This window comes from Tachyglossus aculeatus, chromosome 14 (genome assembly GCF_015852505.1).
Source record: "Tachyglossus aculeatus isolate mTacAcu1 chromosome 14, mTacAcu1.pri, whole genome shotgun sequence".
Classification (NCBI taxonomy): domain Eukaryota; kingdom Metazoa; phylum Chordata; class Mammalia; order Monotremata; family Tachyglossidae; genus Tachyglossus; species Tachyglossus aculeatus.
The window spans coordinates 44,999,436-45,016,962 of record NC_052079.1 but is presented as its reverse complement, the minus strand read 5'-3'; the positions used below and the strand labels follow the sequence as shown (position 1 = coordinate 45,016,962).

Below are 17,527 nucleotides of genomic sequence, written 5' to 3'. Positions count from 1 at the left end.
TTTAACCCAATGTAATCTACAGGGCAGAAGACAATAACTTATCCCCAGGATAAGGTCAAGAAATGGATTTCAAAGGGGAAATTTTCTTTTTACTTCAGTGTTTGGGAAGAGTGACAGGTAGGAAATACATTTGGTAGGAATGCAAAGAAACTTAACAATCCTTTCACTATGGAAGTATCTCACTTACTATATATTTTTCTCTAGCCAGACACTCTAATAGAAGTAGCAGGAGGAGATGGATACCAGGGGTGTTTCTGTGGGGAGAAGGAATGGAAGGGGTGTTTAAGCAGCCAGGCCAGAGTAAAGCCTGGAAGATTTTAAGTTAAGATTCACGATGATTTGTTCCTGTGACAGTTATTTAAAATAGTTGGCTTCCATCCTGTGTGTGGACAGTCATTGTGGCAGGTCTTATGGAAAAAACAAATCTATAAGTTTGGTCAGCTCATTTCCCATTCTCAATTCTAAAGTTTTACAAAAATGTTTTTACTGCCAACTTACAGGCTGGAGAGCTGGATTTGCTTGAAGAATCACTTGTGAAACTCTGTCGGGAGCATTCATAGTCACTGAACGAAGTGGTGCTCTCAGAGAGACGAGAAGAGTCCGAATCACTCGTCTGGCCCTCATTTATTGAATGCTTTTCATCATTGAAAGGCATGGTTTCTCACTTGCCTTTGGCTCAGTAGAAGGACCCTGCTTGAGAAACAACAGATTTGCATCTCCTGATACTTCTGAGGTTGGTAAACTTATTTTCAATTAATGTTCAAGAAAGTCTTCAGGTGCTGATGACATCTCATAGTTGGGAACCTCAGGAGAATGTTTCTCTGCATCTAGGAAGGGCCATATCTTAAATGGTCTGAATGGGATTCTGTCATTATTAATAACCCACATGGATGACCTATCGGGCATTAATTTACTCTAGAAAACAGTAATGTAAAGAATAGGCATCAATCGTTCTCCATAGGAGAACACAGCCTTGTAAACAATCACTTGTCCAGGGAGAATAAGAATATACAATGGGTACATTATGAAATCAATGACACCAGCAGTTTTTACTTCAGGGAGAGAAAAGGTCTGCTGCGTGGCCTTGGGCAAGTCACTTCACTTTTCTGTGCCTGAAGGGGTGTGGAGGTGGGGGGGTTAAGACTTAGAGTGCCATGTGGGACAGGGGTTGCGTCCAACCTAATAAATTTGTACCTACCCCAGCACTTGGTACAGTGCAGGGCACATGGTAAGAGCTTAAAAAATACCTTAAAAAAATGCCTGGTTAAAAAGGTTGGCAGATGGATAAATTATGTGCTAACAGGATTTGGGCACATCCCAGATTGTGGATGTTGGAGTGAACATCGGGATGGATATACCCTGTGGTTAATCTCTTCTGTATAGTGCATTTGCAATCAGTCCTAACCCAGAGGTCAAAAGGAGCATGAGCCCAGCTCGAGTCACTGCACAGGCTCACTCCAATACGGCCAGTCAGGCGAGCAGAGCTGTCATCAGGCTAGTGGTGAGCTGCACTGTCAGGAAAAAGACTTGCCAAATTGGGCCCCCTGAGGCAGGGAGGAGACAGGGAGGCCAAGAGAAGAAATTGACACTGCCCAGGCTTTCTTATGAATGAGCCCAGCCCATCATTATTATATATTATATGCCCCCCTTAGGGTCACACCTGGAGAGCTTCCAGTACTCCAGCAGCCTCAGGAGACTCCAGCAGTTAGCTAGGGGAGGGACAGTATATGTTTGTACATATTTATTACTCTATTTTATTTGTACATATCTATTCTATTTATTTTATTTTGTTAGTATGTTTGGTTTGTTCTCTGTCTCCCCCTTTTAGACTGTGAGCCCGCTGTTGGGTAGGGACTGTCTCTATATGTTGTCAATTTGTACTTCCCAAGCGCTTAGTACAGTGCTCTGCATATAGTAAGCGCTCAATAAATACGATTGATGATGATGATGATGATGATGATGACAGTCAAGCAGAGGCCAACCCATTCTGTTCCTAGCTTGGCCAGTGGCTGGCGAGTGGAAGGCAATCTGCTACAAGTCAAAATTCACCCATGCTGGGCAGCAGTGGCAAGGGAGAGAGTCGAGGCCGGAGACTCAAGTTTACTGCGCGGAAGGTGGCAATGGTAACCACTTCCATACTTTTACCAAGAAGACTCTATGGATATACTGCCAGAACGACTGCAGATGGAGAGCAGAGCGTTCTGGGAGAGATGTGTCCGTGGCGTTGCCATGGGTCAGAAACGACTCGATGGCATAAGACAAGACAAATGCGTCAGGCAGTGTACTAAGCGTTGGGGTAGATACAAGTTAATCAGGTTGGACACAGTCCCTCTCCCACATGGACCTCACAGTCTCAATCCCCATTTTATAGATTTTCAGACAAGTCAGCACCCACAACGTCTGACTCCCAAGCTCTTGCCACTAGGCCATGCTGGTTCTCACACCCATTCTAAATCCCACCCATTAGCGGGAGGTTTGCTCAGTTTTAGAAATGAGTTCTAGGACTCCTCTATTTTATTTTATCCCAGAGAAATGCCCTTTTAGGACTGCTCTATCAGATAGCAGCAAGTCTGAGTGGAAGTTTGGTAAATACTGAATTATAAGGATAAAAGTTTGTCTAGACGTGAATATTCTAGACATATTTAAATTGACCGTCATCCATCATGGAAGCAACCAGATAATCACCCCCAAACTGCTACAGTTCTGAATGAACCCGGGAACTTCTTCAGCTCTGAATGAACCTTGGCTACCAGACAGGTTTGTTATTATTGGAGAGTTGACTTCAGGGTGCCACGAGTGTTTTTTGTGGGAGGGAGGAGAGGAGGCTATTATTCTTTTTCACTGGCACACTGGTTCAAAGAAAAGAGAATAGTGTTACAAGTCACATTTTACACTGAGCCTCTCCACCTTCCCTTGTGCTCTCTGATCACAGATTACAATATTCACTTCTCAAGACAGTATAGTCTTTGCTATTTTGGAGAAGAAGGAACTGATTATGAAATTTGAGGCTTTTACAAGGGTGTACCCTTGGAAGGCACTCACTTTCCACCTAACCACAATACCCCACCGGGCCACAATCCCTGGTTTTCTTTCTACAGCAAACATTAATGGCAGCTTCCTGTGGTGGGATTTAGAAGTCCAATTCATCTTGAAAATTGAACATGTCAGATTTTAAAAATAAATACACAATGCCAAAAACCGGTGCTAGATTTACTCCCCATATGCAAAATGACAGTGCCTGTTCCTAACACTCAGAGGTTCAGCCGCCAGTGAGGGCTCAGGGAATGAAAGCGGTCCGAACCATTTTCTTAATTTTCCACTGGGTCTGAACTAACTGCTCCCCATGGAAGCAGTTACGGAGCCAAACGCTTCACTTCAAACCCATCAGAGACAAACACCCAACTGCACTATAATCGTTTCTCAAGACTGTCTTTAAAAAAAAAATTCCCTTGACAATCTTCAATGCCACATTCCCAGGCCCTTTTACACTAAAACATTACTCTCAAATAGGTTTCTGTGTGGACATATGATGCATGTAAGCTTCTTGAGGGCAGGGATGGTGTCAACTTACTCTATTATTGTACTCTCCCAAGTGCTTAGTACAGTGTTCTGCCCATAGTTAAGTGCTCAATAAAAACCACTAATTGATCACAGGGGCCTATGGCCTGGAAGAAATCAAGCTGGAAGCAAGTCAGATTTTTAATAAAAATGAAAGATTCAAGCCCCATCTCTGGAACTACACTTCAAGTTATTAATGCTTATTACCATCATATGAAATGTGGTAAAACACTAGTGTTGGTTAAAAAAAAAAGTAACTAACAGTCCTTCTCAATCATCATCACTTGAACTGTTCTTGGCTAGACAATTTTTGAACACTTTCATTTAGGGCAGCCTTACAGGGCAATATATGTTGCCGGCTTAAACTTTCCAAGCACTTAGTACAGTGCTCTGCACACAGTAAGCACTCAATAAATACGATTGAATGAACATACTAATTATGGGACTTAATGATGCTACATCGAATCCTCAACTGCACAGCTCAGCTAGAGAATCTGGCATAAAAAAAATTAGAACAAATAAAGACAACAATTTCTAGCCACTTCACATATTTTTGAGAAACATCCAACCCTAAAGATTCCCCACTTCCTCAGATATCAGTTCAGCACTTTCAAGCAAGGACTGTTTCCACTCCAACAGCCACAGTATTTCTACGGATTTTTTTTTTTCCCTGAGTGTTCATATAGTAGGGCTGTTTATTCTCAGAAGAGACCCTAGACATTAAGTAAGGCAGGCTTGACAAGCACCTTGAGGAATTTATTAAATTCTTTAAGGATGAAGTTGTAGATAGGCTTTCAAGCTGTGCTGGGAAGTAAATAAGGGAAATATGTTCATTTATGTGGAAAAGGACTTTTTCCCCCCCTCTCAAAGGCAACTGGAAAACTTGGGACCTAAATTAAGGAGTGCGTGTGTGTGGCGGGGGGTATGAGGGGAGAGGGCAGTTAAAATGAGAAGCAGTGTGGCTTGGTGGATAAAGCATGTGCCTGGAAGATAGGACCTAGGTTCTAATCTCTGCTTCACCACTTTTCTGCTGTGTGACCTTGGACGAGTCACTTCATTTCTCTGTGTCTCAGTTACCTCCTCTGTAAAATGGGGATTAAGATTGTTAGCTCCATGTGGAATGGGTACTGTGTCCCACCCAATTATCTTGTGTCTAGTAGAGTGTCTGGCACATCATAAACCCTTAACTACTAAACTACATAAGTGCTTCAGAGGAGCAGTATGGCCTAGGGGAAAGAGCATGGGCCTGGGAGTTGGAGGACCTGTGTTCTAATTCTGCTCTGCCACTTGTCTAATGTGTGGCCATGGGCAAGACACTTAACTTCTCTGTGCCACAGTGCGAAATGGGGATTCAATACCCGTTCTATCTCCTACTTAGACTGTGAGCCCTCTGTGGGACAGGGACTATGTCTGACCTGATTATTTTGGATCTTTCCTGGCACTTAGAATAGTGCTTGGCCCAGTGACCACTTAACAAACACAATTATTCCTATTAATAGTGCTTGGCCCAGTGACCACTTAACAAACACAATTATTCCTACCATTACTACCAAAGACCATTAAAAAATGAGAGAGAGAAAAAGAGAGGAGAGCTGTGGGAGAAGGGAAGGAGAAACGGAGGAGAAAGGAGGGAGAGGCAAAAGAAAAGAGTTGAGAAGACAGAGATAGAATGGGAGAGGAGGCTAAACGGGATCATTCAAACAGCCAGGGCAGAAATATTGGGAAAACCACCTCTGGTGCCTTCTTCCAAGTTTCCAGGGGTCAGGAGCAGGAGGACCATGGAAGCCAGTGGCTCCGGCCAGGCAAGGGAGGAGGGATAAGGGGAGAGAGCTGCTATCTGATCCTAGCTCCTTGCCCTGCCGGTCCGATAACGGGTTCAAGGGCACTGAATAATAATAATAACAATAATAATAATGGTATTTGTTAAGCACTTACTATGTGCCAAGCACTGTTCTAAGCATTGGAGTAGATACAATGTACTCAGGTTGTCCCACGTGGGGCTCACAGTCTTCATCCTCATTTTACAGGCGAGGTAACTGAGGCACAGAGAAGTGGGCTTACCCAAAGCCACACAGCTGACAAGAGGCTAAACTGGGATTAGAACCCATGACCTCTGACTCCCAAGCCCAAGCTCTTATCCACTAAGCCATGCTGCTTCTCAAAGCACTTACTATGTGCCAAGCATTGTTCTAAGCACTGGGATAGATACGAGGTAATCACGCTGTCCCACATGGAGCTCACAGTCTTCATGGCAGAGTGGACAGAGCATGGGGCTGGGACTCCCAGCTCCGCCACTTGTCAGCTGTGTGACCTTGGGCAAGTCACTTCACTTCTCTGTGTCTCAGGTACCTCATCTGTAAAATGGGGATTGAGACTGTGAGCCCCACGTGGGACAGGGACTGTGTCCAACCCAATTTGCCTGTATCCATTCCAGTACTTTATAGAGTACCTGGCACATAGTAAGTGCTCAACAAATACCATGATAATTGTTATTATCATTCATCCCCACTTTACAGATAAGGTCACTGAGGCCCAGTGAAGTGGCTTGCCCAAGGTCACACAGCAATGCAGCATGGCTTAGTGGCAAGAGCACAGCCTTAGGAGTCAGAGGACAGGGGTTCTAATCCTAGCTCCGCCACTCATCTGCTGTGTGACCTTGGGCAAGCCACTTCACTTCTCTGTGCCTCAGTTCCCTCATCTGTAAAATGGGGGTGAAGACTATGAGCCCCACGTGGGACACCTTGATTACCTTGTATCCACCCCACCGCTTACAACAGTACTTGGCACAGAGTAAGTGCTTAACAAATGCCATTATCATTATTATTATTGTTATGTGGCGGAGTCAGGATTAGAACCCACATCCTCTGACTCCAAAGCCCGGGCTCTTGCCACTAAGCCAGGCCGCGGGAGCGGCTGCGGGACGCCCCTCCCCTCCCCTTTCCCCACCCCCAACCTACCGCAACCCGCAACCCACCGGCCGGCAGCACGCTTCCTGGGAAAACAAACCGTGGGGGATGCGGGGGGCAGGAGAGGGGAGGGATGGGGAGGGATGAGGGGGCAGGAGAGGGGAGGGATGGGGAGGGATGAGGGGGCAGGAGAGGGGAGGGATGGGGAGGGAAGGAGGGGAGGGATGGAGAAGGGAGAGATGGAGAAGGGTATCTATTCTATTTATTTTATTTTGTTAGTATGTTTGGTTTTGTCTCCCCCTTTTAGACTGTGAGCCCACTGTTGGGTAGGGACTGTCTCTATATGTTGCCAATTTGTACTTCCCAAGCGCTTAGTACAGTGCTCTGCACATAGTAAGCGCTCAATAAATACGATTGATGATGATGATGATGAGGGATGGAGAAGGGAGGAGGGGATGGAGAGGGATGGAGAGGGGAGGGATGGAGAAGGGAGGAGGGGAGGCTGGAGAGGGGAGGGATGGAGTGGGAAGGGAGGAGGGATGGAGAGAGGAGGGATGGAGAAGGGAGGGATGGAGAGGGGAGGGATGGAGAGGGGAGGGATGGAGAGGGGAGGGATGGAGAGGGGAGGGATGGAGAGGGGAGGGATGGAGTGGGGAGGGATGGAGTGGGGAGGGATGGAGTGGGGAGGGATGGAGTGGGAGGAGGAGAGGGATGGAGAGAAGGGATGGAGTGGGAGGAGGAGAGGGATGGAGAGGAGGGAAGGGGAGGGGAGGCATGGAGGGGGATGGAGAGGGGAGGAAGTGAGGGATGGAGAGAGACGGGATGGAGAGGGGAAGGGAAGGAGAGGGGAAGGGAAGGAGAGGGGAAGGGAAGGGAAGGAGAGGGGAAGGGAAGGAGAGGGGAAGGAGGCATGGAGAGGGGATGGATGAAGAGGGAGGACGGGAGGTATGGAGAAGGGAGGGCTGGAGAGAGGAGGGCTGGAGAGGGACGCAGAAGGGAGGGATGGAGAGGGAAGGAAGGAGAAGGGGGGAGGGGGTAAGGGGAAGGGAGGGGAAAGAGAAGGGGAGAAGGGGCGGGCAGGGCTGGGGAGGAGAAGGGCGGGCCGGGCCGGGCGCTCGCTCCTGCCCCCTCCCCCGCTGCTTAGTTGGGGAAGCCGCCGGTAGCGCCAAGGCTGGCACCGGTCCAGCGCCATGGAAACACCGACGGAGCCTCGGGGCCAAGCCGGGGGCTGCGCCGGCCGGTCCGGTCCGGTCCGGTCCTCTCTCCCTCCCGGGCCTTCGGGGGTCCGGGCCAAACCCTCCGGCGGGGCGGGGCGGGGCGGGGCGGGCAGGGGTCCGGGGAGGCCGGGGCCCCCGGATCTAGGAACCCTCCGACCCGGAGCCGCCAACAGCTACACACCCGGTGCGGGGCGGAACGACGGAGAACAGCCGAGCCGAGCCGAGCCGAGCCGAACCGAGCCGAACCGAACCGAACCGAGCCGAGCCGAGCCGAACCCGGTTGGCCGGCCAGCCAACCAGCCCAGCCGCCGGGTTTAAAGGGCTCCGGCTCTCGGGCTCCGAGCAGCCGGTCCCGGCGCCGCCCAACTCGCCCTTGGGGGGGGGGGGAGCGGGTTGTTGGGGGCCCCGATGGGGGGGTCCCAGGGACCCCCGACTAGGAGGGACAGAGTGACTCGATCCGCTTCGTACACGACAACCCCAATTCTAGCTCTCGGCGGCAAGGGACACTTTTTCGTGGGGGATCGGGACCGGCTGGGGACAGTGCGTCCCCCCCCCTTGGGCGGAGAATGGTACCGTCCGAGGAGGAGGGCGACGATTTCTGTTTACGGAACTGGGCCCGGTTGGGAGCGGGGCTGCATTCATTCATTCATTCATTCATTCATTCAATCAATCAATCAATCAATCGTATTTATTGAGCGCTTACTATGTGCAGAGCGCTGTACTAAGCGCTTGGGAAGTACAAATTGGCAACACATAGAGACAGTCCCTACCCAACAGTGGGCTCACAGTCTAAAAAGTGGGCTCACAGTCTAAAATTGAATTCATTCATTCAATCGTATTTGTTGACAAGAAATACCTGTTTGACACGTACAAATAAAATAAATGAATAAATAGAGTAATGAATGCGTACAGAAGCCGCGTGGCTCCACGGAAAGAGCCCGGGCGTTGGAGTCAGAGGTCACGGGTTCGAATCCCGGCTCTGACAGTCGTCAGCCGTGTGACTTTGGGCAAGTCGCTTCACTTCTCTGGGCCTCAGTGACCTCATCTGTAAAATGGGGATTGAGACTGTGAGCCCCCCGAGGGACAACCTGATCACCTTGTAACCACCCCTGCGCTTAGAACAGTGCTTTGCACATAGTAAGTGCTTAATAAATGCCATTATTATTATTACAAACATCTATACATAGATGCAGGTGCTGTGGGGAGGGGAAGGAGGAAGAAGGGAAGGGAAGGAAGAAGGGAAGAAGGCTGCAAGCATGCATTCATTCATTCATTCATTCAATCATATTTATTGAGCGCTTACTAGGTGCAGAGCGCTGGACTAAGAGCTTGGGAAGTCCAAGTTGGCAACATATAGAGATGGTCCCTACCCAATAGCGGGCTCACAGTCTAGAAGGGGGAGACAGACAACAAAACAAAACATATTAACAAAATAAAATAATTAGAATAAACATGTACAAATAAAATAAATAAATAAATAGAGTAATAAATACATACAAACATATATACATAGATACAGGTGCTGTGGGGAGGAGAAGGAGGAAGAAGGGAAGGGAAGGAAGAAGGGAAGAAGGCTGCAAGCATGCATGCATGCATGCATGCATTCATTCATTCATTCAATCGTATTTATTGAGCGCTTACTGGGTGCAGAGCGCTGGACTAAGCCCTTGGGAAGTCCAAGTTGGCAACATTAGAGAGGAGGAAGAAGGGAAGGAAAGGAAGAAGGGAAGAAGGCTGCAAGCATGCATGCATGCATGCATGCATTCATTCATTCATTCAATCGTATTTATTGAGCGCTTACTGGGTGCAGAGCGCTGGACTAAGCCCTTGGGAAGTCCAAGTTGGCAACATTAGAGAGACGGTCCCTGCCCAACAGCGGGCTCACAGTCTAGAAGAGGGAGACAGACAACAAGACAAAACATATTAACAAAATAAAATAATTAGAATAAACATGTACAAATAAAATAAATGAATAGAGTAATAAATACGTACAAACATATATACATAGATACAGGTGCTGTGGGGAGGAGAAGGAGGAAGAAGGGAAGGGAAGGAAGAAGGGAAGAAGGCTGCAAGCATGCATTCATTCATTCATTCATTTAATCGTATTTATTGAGCGCTTACTGGGTGCAGAGCGCTGGACTAAGCGCTTGGGAAGTCCAAGTTGGCAACGTTAGAGAGACGGTCCCTACCCAACAGCGGGCTCACAGTCTAGAAGGGGGAGACAGACAAAACAAAACATATTATTAACAAAATAAAATAATTAGAATAAACATGTACAAATAAAATAAATAAATAGAGTAATAAATATGTACAAACATATATACATAGATACGGGTGCTGTGGGGAGGAGAAGGAGGAAGAAGGGAAGGGAAGGAAGGAGGGAAGAAGGCTGCAAGCATGCATTCATTCATTCATTCATTTAATCGTATTTATTGAGCGCTTACTGGGTGCAGAGCGCTGGACTAAGCGCTTGGGAAGTCCAAGTTGGCAACGTTAGAGAGACGGTCCCTGCCCAACAGCGGGCTCACAGTCTGGAAGGGGGGAGACAGACAACAAAACAAATTAACAAAATAAAATGATTAGAATAAACATGTACAAATAAAATAAATAAATAAGTAAATAGAGTAATAAATATGTACAAACATATATACATAGATACAGGTGCTGTGGGGATGGGAAGGAAGAAGAAGGGAAGAAGGCTGCAAGCATGCATTCATTCATTCAATGGTATTTATTGAGCGCTTACTGGGTGCAGAGCGCTGGACTAAGCGCTTGGGAAGTACAAGTTGGCAACATAGAGAGGCGGTCCCTACCCAACAGTGGGCTCACAGTCTAGAATCAATCAATCAATCAATCAATCAATCGTATTGATTGAGCACTGTGTGCAGAGCACTGTGCTAAGCGCTTGGGAAGTACAAGTTGGCAACATTAGAGAGACGGTCCCTGCCCAACAGCGGGCTCACAGTCTAGAAGGGGGAGACAGACAACAAAACAAAACATATTAACAAAATAAAATGAATAGAATAAATATGTACAAGTAAAATAAATAGAATAATAAATACGTACAAACATATATACATATATACAGGTACTGTGTGCAGAGCACTGTACTAAGCGCTTGGGAAGTACAAGTTGGCAACATATATAGGGCTTTGAAGGGAGTCAAAGCAGTCATTCATTCATTCATTCATTCATATTGATTGAGCACTTACTTACTACGTGCAGAGCACTGGACTAAGCGCTTGGAAAGTACAATTCGGCCACAGATGGAGACGGTCCCTACCCAACGACGGGCTCACGGTCTAGAAGGGGGAGACAGACAACAAAACAAGTAGACAGGTGTCAATGTCATCAGAATAGAAGAGAAGCAGTAGAAAGAGCACGGGCTTTGGAGTAAGAGGTCATGGGTTCAAATCCCAGCTCTGCCAATTGTCAGCTGGGTGACTTTGGGCAAGTCACTTAACTTCTCTGGGCCTCAGTGACCTCATCTGGAAAATGGGGATGAAGACTGTGAGCCCCCCATGGGACAACCTGATCACCTTGTAACCTCCCCAGCGCTTAGAACAGTGCTTTGCACATAGTAACTGCTTAATAAATGCCATCATCATCAGAATTGATAAATAGAATTATTCATTCAATCGTATTTATTGAGCACTTACTATGTGCAGAGCCCTGGACTAAGTGCTTAAAGTACAGTTCGGCCACAGACAGAGACGGTCCCTATCCAACGACGGGCTCACATATAGATATTCAATCAATCAATCGTATTTATTTAGCACTCACTGTGTGCAGAGCACTGTAGTAAGCGCTTGGGAAATACAAGTTGGCAACACATAGAGACGGTCCCTACCAAATAGTGGGCTCATTAATAAAATAGAGTAATAAATATGTCCAAATACACACAAGTGCTGTGGGGAGGGGAAGGGGGTAGGGCAGAGGGAAGGAGCGCTTAGTCCAGTGCTCTGCACAAAGTAAGCGATCATCATCATCATCAATCGTATTTATTGAGCGCTTACTGTGTGCAGAGCACTCTACTATCAATACGATTGAATGAATGAATGGAGTGGGGGTGATGGGGAGGGGATGAGGAGCAGAAGACAAGGAGGGGCTCAGTCTGGGAAGGCCTCCAAGAGGAGGTGAGCTCCCAATAGGGCTTTGAAGGGATGGGGGGGTTATTAACTAGTTAGTAAGCGGGGAGGGGGCGCGGGAGAGGGGGACCCTGCAGGTAACAAGCTACGAATGAACACACAATTATTTGCATGCTCACAAGCAGCCACGATCGTCGCCCGGCTACGTATGTGTAGGCAGACACAACTCGACAGGCTGTTTTTGTAGTTCCAGAATAGAAACTCACGCAAGAGCAGATGCAAATCAATCATCATCATCATCACCAATCATATTTATTGAGCGCTTACTGTGTGCAGAGCACTGTACTAAGCACTTGGGAAGTACAAGTTGGCAACATATAGAGACAGTCCCTACCCAACAGTGGGCTCACAGTCTAAAAGGGGGAGACAGAGAACAAAACCAAACATACTAACAAAATAAAATAAATAGAATAGATATGTACAAGTAAGATAAATAAATAGAGTAATAAATATGTACAAACATATATACATATTTACAGGTGCTGTGGGGAAGGGAAGGAGGTAAGACGGGGGGATGGAGAGGGGGACGAGGGGGAGAGGAAGGAAGGGGCTCAGTCTGGGAAGGCCTCCTGGAGGAGGTGAGCTCTCAGTAGGGCCTTGAAGGGAGGAAGAGAGCAAGCTTGGCGGATGGGCAGAGGGAGGGCATTCCATCAACGGGGCGCTTACTGTTTGTAGAGCACTGTTCGATGTCCTCCAGCACTCAGTACAATAATATAATAATAACGATGGTATTTGTTAAGCGCTTTAGTACAGTGCTCTGCACACTGTAAGTGCTCAATAAATACAATTGAATGAATTTGTGCCAAGCACAAATTCTTGTGCTGGGAGAGATCTGAGCGCTGGGAGAGATACTAGGTGATCAGGTTGTCCCAGGTCTTAATCCCCATCTTACAGATGAGGAAACTGAAGCACAGAGCCTCCCAGCACTTAGTACAGTGGCTGGCACATAGTAAGCACTTAATAAATACCATTATTATTATTATTATTATTGTATCAGTATGCTTGGGAGAGTACAGTACAAGAGAGTTGGTAGATGTTCCCTGTCCACAGGGAGTTTACAGGTCAGGGGAAACATTAAAGAAACATTAAAGGGAATTCCTCTAGATAGGCACATGCATTACATTCACATGCTAAAAATGGACACATACATATGTACATACATATTGTACATATCTATTCTATTTATTTTATTTTGTTAGTATTGTACATATCTATTCTATTTTATTTTGTTAGTATGTTTGATTTTGTTCTCTGTCTCCCCCTTTTAGACTGCGAGCCCACTGTTGGGTAGGGACTGTCTCTATATGTTGCCAATTTGTACTTCCCAAGTGCTTAATACAGTGCTCTGCACACAGTAAGTGCTCTATAAATACGATTGATGATGATGATTGATGATGACACAGACTTTTTAGCTAGCAATAGATGAGCCTCCAATTTATTGTGGAGATGACAAATCTGCAACTACTGAACCAATCTCTCCAGTGGCTTCAACGGCAAGTTTGAAAAACTCGTTCAGCGGGTTTATCGCTTCTGTTTAGCTTGGAGAAAGAGTTATTTCCTTCCTCTACTTTCAGTCCCTCCCGCCCCTCCATCGTGTCGCTAGCTATTTCTTCAATCTCATTGTAAATTGGTATGGCTCTGGGCTCCCTCATAAACGTGAGAGTTCGTTATACAGTTTAAGTGTAAGTCTCTGTTGCTACCATGTGCACAGTTTATATGTCAATCTATATGTTGATATACATACAAAAGACAGTGATTATAACCTTAACTCCCTTGACCATATTTTTGGAGGATAAAAAACTGACTTTTTGAAAGCAAAAGTAATAAACAAAACCCCCAAATAATGTACATTACATGTTATATTCCCCCACCGGACTCCAAAATAGAAGATTAAGGCCCTGAGCAGAGGTTTGCAACAAGAGATACAGTTAACCTGGAAGACTTCAAAGTACTAGAGGGTTGCAGTCTTGGGTTCAAACTCCTGCTGAGCTGCCTCTTGCTGGGCTCCCTGCTGAAGAGAAATCTCCAGAAAGCCAATAGGAGCAGCAACACCCATTCATTCATTTATTCAACTGTGTTTATTGAGCACTCAATGTGTGCAGAGCACTGTACTAAGCGCTTGGGAGAGTACAATACAACAACAGTCACATTCCCTGCCCACAGTGAGTTCATAGTCTAGAGGGGAAGACAGACATTAATATACATAAATAAATAAATTACAGTTTTATACATATGTGCTTTGGGGATGGGAGGGAGAGTGAATGAAAGGAGCAAGTCAGGGTGACGCAGAAGGGAGTGGGAGAAAAGAAGGGCTTAATTAGGGACGGCTTCTTGAAGGAGATGTGACTTCAATGAGGCTTTGAAATGGGGGAGAGCAATTCTTTGTTTGATATGAGGAGGTGGGGGGTGGGAGGGTGTTCCAGGCCAGAGGTAGGATTTGGGCAAGAGTCGGCAGCAAGATAGACCAGATCAAGGTACAGTGAGAAGGTTAGCATTAGAGGAACTAAGTGTGTGGCCTGCGTTGTAGTAGGAGAGAAGCGAGCTGAGGTAGAAAGGGGCAGGGTGATGGAGTGCTTTAAAGCCAGTGGTGAAGAGTTTTTGTTTGATGCAGAGGTGGTTGGGCAACCACTGGAATTTCTTGAGGAATGGGGAAACACAGCCTGAATGTTTTTGAAGGAAAATGAGCAGTAACACTGAGCTGCAGGCAAGAGAAACCACTCCCATTGCTGCTAACCACCAATTTGTGCCTTCCACTAAGAGCACAGCAATAAACAGCCCCACAGATCTGAAAGCACAAGCTCTTGGGAGCCAGCACTTGTGGACACCTAAGGAATGATTTTCCTTCTCACCAGCTCTGGTTGAAGCAGCTCCACTACTTCAGCTCCATTTCTAGTGTTGACTAGTGGGGATTTGGGACATTCTAATTCTACAGGAAGTTAATGGGGCTCAAAAAGACTTGCTTGCCACCCCCAGCAAAGACCCATGAGCCCCCAAACATCAAGTTCTCAAATGCTGGCCAACAATCACTTAATCTCTCTCTCTCTTTATCTCTCTCCCCTTCCCTCCCTCTCTCTCTCTCTCTCTCTCTCTCTCTCTCTCACACACACACACACACACACACACACACACATATACACACACAAACACACACTCTCTCACATCTATATTTATAACCAGTTTCCCATTTGTCATGTCTGGTATCCTGGACACCAAGATATTTGCACCCTGAGTCTTTTATGAAGTGAAGAAGGTCCTGGATCCTGTGTATTAGATCCTGATGAGCACCATCATCACCTTCATCATCATCATCAATGGTATTTACTGAACACTCACTATGTGCAGAGCACTGTACTAAGCATTTGGGAGAGTAAAGTACAACAGAGTTGGCAGACACATTCCCTGCCCACAGTGAGCTTACAGTCTTGAAGAGGAGATAGATGTTAGTATAAATAATTGATAATATATAATTTATAGATATGTAAACCAGCACTCTGGCATTCATACTCTGGATCTCCATTTAGAGTTGATCCCAAGGCAAAGGGAAGAGCAGCATTTCCCATATATGATTCCCAGCTCTTGCCCAATTTAGCTCTTTATTGCTTTCTGGACTCTTCCCTGAACTGTGGGAAAAGGACAGGCTTCAGGTAAGGCTTACTGGAAAACCTTGAGTCCACAGGGGTACAGTTTCTTAAAAAAAGGTTTAAATCTGGCTTATTTAGGGAGGTGTGTAATACAGGTTGTTATGTATTAATTTGCCTTTCTTATACTCCTTGCACTGAAGTTGTTGCTATCCTCTGGATTCTAAAGACCAGTGGTTTGAATCTCTCAATCTATTTGGGGGAGGAAGCCAAAACCAAATAAGCAGCTGCTAACTCCTCCCTAGCCCCAAAGCCACAACCAGACTGGCTCTCTCAGCTGGGAGGTTAAGTCACATGGAGCAGGTGAATATGAGTCAGTTCTGCTAAGAGTTTTACTTCTAACTCACTGTCCGACCAGGGGCCTGCCACATGAGGCCCAGTATTTCAAAACACAATTAAGGTAGAGTCACACAGGGTTGGAAAACAACCTTGAAATAAGCAGAGTCACTTGCATTATGCTAAACAAAAGGACAGAGCATTGAGGAATATTTGAAGTGGGGGGCACTAGTTGAGACAGGGAGGTAAGTTGGAAGGGGATGCTACTGACTGAAAACCAATATTTTTTATACTCAAAAAATATGAAAAACACAATTAAATAAGTCAGAATGTACTGTACCCATTTGCTCACTCCTTTGATACTGTTTGAACTGGAGATTGTACTTAATGGAATAAATTCTTCCAAAAAATCCTGAAAAGGCAAGCTCTTCAGGTTTTAAAAGAATGTCTTTTCCCTAAGGAATACATTTTCTCTGGGACTGGTTCCAAATTATTAAAAAATATCCAATTCCAAATTGAGTTTTTTGTATACACGTAATAATTTGCAAATATGTACTTACTAAGGAGGAATATCAATCAACCAGGTGAATAGTAAAGAATACTTATTTCATATTATGGGAGCCTGGGCAGTCAACACCTCTCACTTAATTGGGCTAATGGGGGACTCAGAAGGAATAACTAAAATAATACATAACTGAAATCCACAAAATGTAAAAACTTCAATTTAACTCTCCTCCGGCTAGGTTGTAAACTCCTCGAGCACAGAGACCATATCTACTTACTCCATTGCATGTTTCCTAGTTCTTAATACAGTAGTCCCACAGCACTTATGTACATATCTGTAATTTATGTATTTATATTAATGTCCAGCTCTCCCTCTGGACTGTAAGCTCGTTGTGGGCAGGGAATGTGCCTTCCTGTTTATTGTTATACCATACACCCCCTAGTACTTAGTACAGTGTTCGGCACGCAATAAATAACGACTGATTGATTTTAACCAATAGTTCTACCCTCTCCTTCAGTTTACTATTATTCTTACCTCCTTCCCTTGTTGAAGCAGGAGGGAAAACGAGAGGAATAAAAGGAGAAAATAAGATAGGCCCTGGATGACCCACAATTTGGTGATCCAGCAGCTTGAATAATTGGAATTTGACAGTAATACCAGGAATCAATCAATGGTATTGAGTGCTTACTGTATGACTGATCGACCGACTGAATACACCAAAAGAATGATAGGTTTGAACAATGGGGTTTTCAGGCTGGTACATTTTTTCAAACTTTTCCCAAGAAGTTCTGGTCTTCCCTTCTGGGATGAGGAATATGCACTCCTTGGCCATAGGAGGCCCTTTCAGATTATCTCCTAGAAATTGGCCTGGGAAAGAAGAAACAGACTCCTAGAAGAGGGGTGTCCCGGCCTGTGTGCCCACATTAATGTATGCAGCCTTGCAAATAGTTTTGAAAAATCATTCAGCCCCAAAGTCTTCGAGGTGCCCAACCAAATCACCCAATCTGTCACACCAGATCCTCAACACTCCCATATATGCAGTCCCAAGACACAAGCCTAGGCACAATGCACAACTACGCACCACACAGCTTCAGGTTCCACACATCGACAAACTCTTACTGCTGCCACCTCCCCTTAGCCTTCCCTTCTCCCCTCCACTCCTCTTACCTTGCCACCACTGGTTACTGCTCAGACACAGGCACAACCATACGGGATGGAGTGAATGATGAGTGGCCAGGAAGAGAAGCTTTGAGAAGGAAGTGGGTGGGGCCAGGAG

At 45.9% G+C, this 17,527-nt stretch overlaps 1 protein-coding gene across 3 annotated transcripts in view; it reads right to left on the bottom strand.

The window, feature by feature from the left end:
• TCP11L2 (t-complex 11 like 2) overlaps positions 1 to 17,527 on the bottom strand; it is a 36,679-nt gene extending 19,152 nt beyond the window's left edge. Inside the window, exons 1-2 of one of the 3 annotated variants that reach the window (XM_038756492.1) lie at positions 17,419 to 17,527; positions 499 to 693 (exon numbers count right to left, since the gene is read on the bottom strand). In XM_038756492.1, coding sequence (XP_038612420.1) covers positions 499 to 655 — 157 coding nt within the window. In that variant the 5' untranslated portion in view covers positions 656 to 693; positions 17,419 to 17,527. Of the gene's footprint in view, positions 1 to 498; positions 694 to 7,862; positions 7,949 to 17,418 lie in introns of those variants that run through there. The other 2 variants (XM_038756491.1, XM_038756490.1) reach the window with 2 other exon arrangements.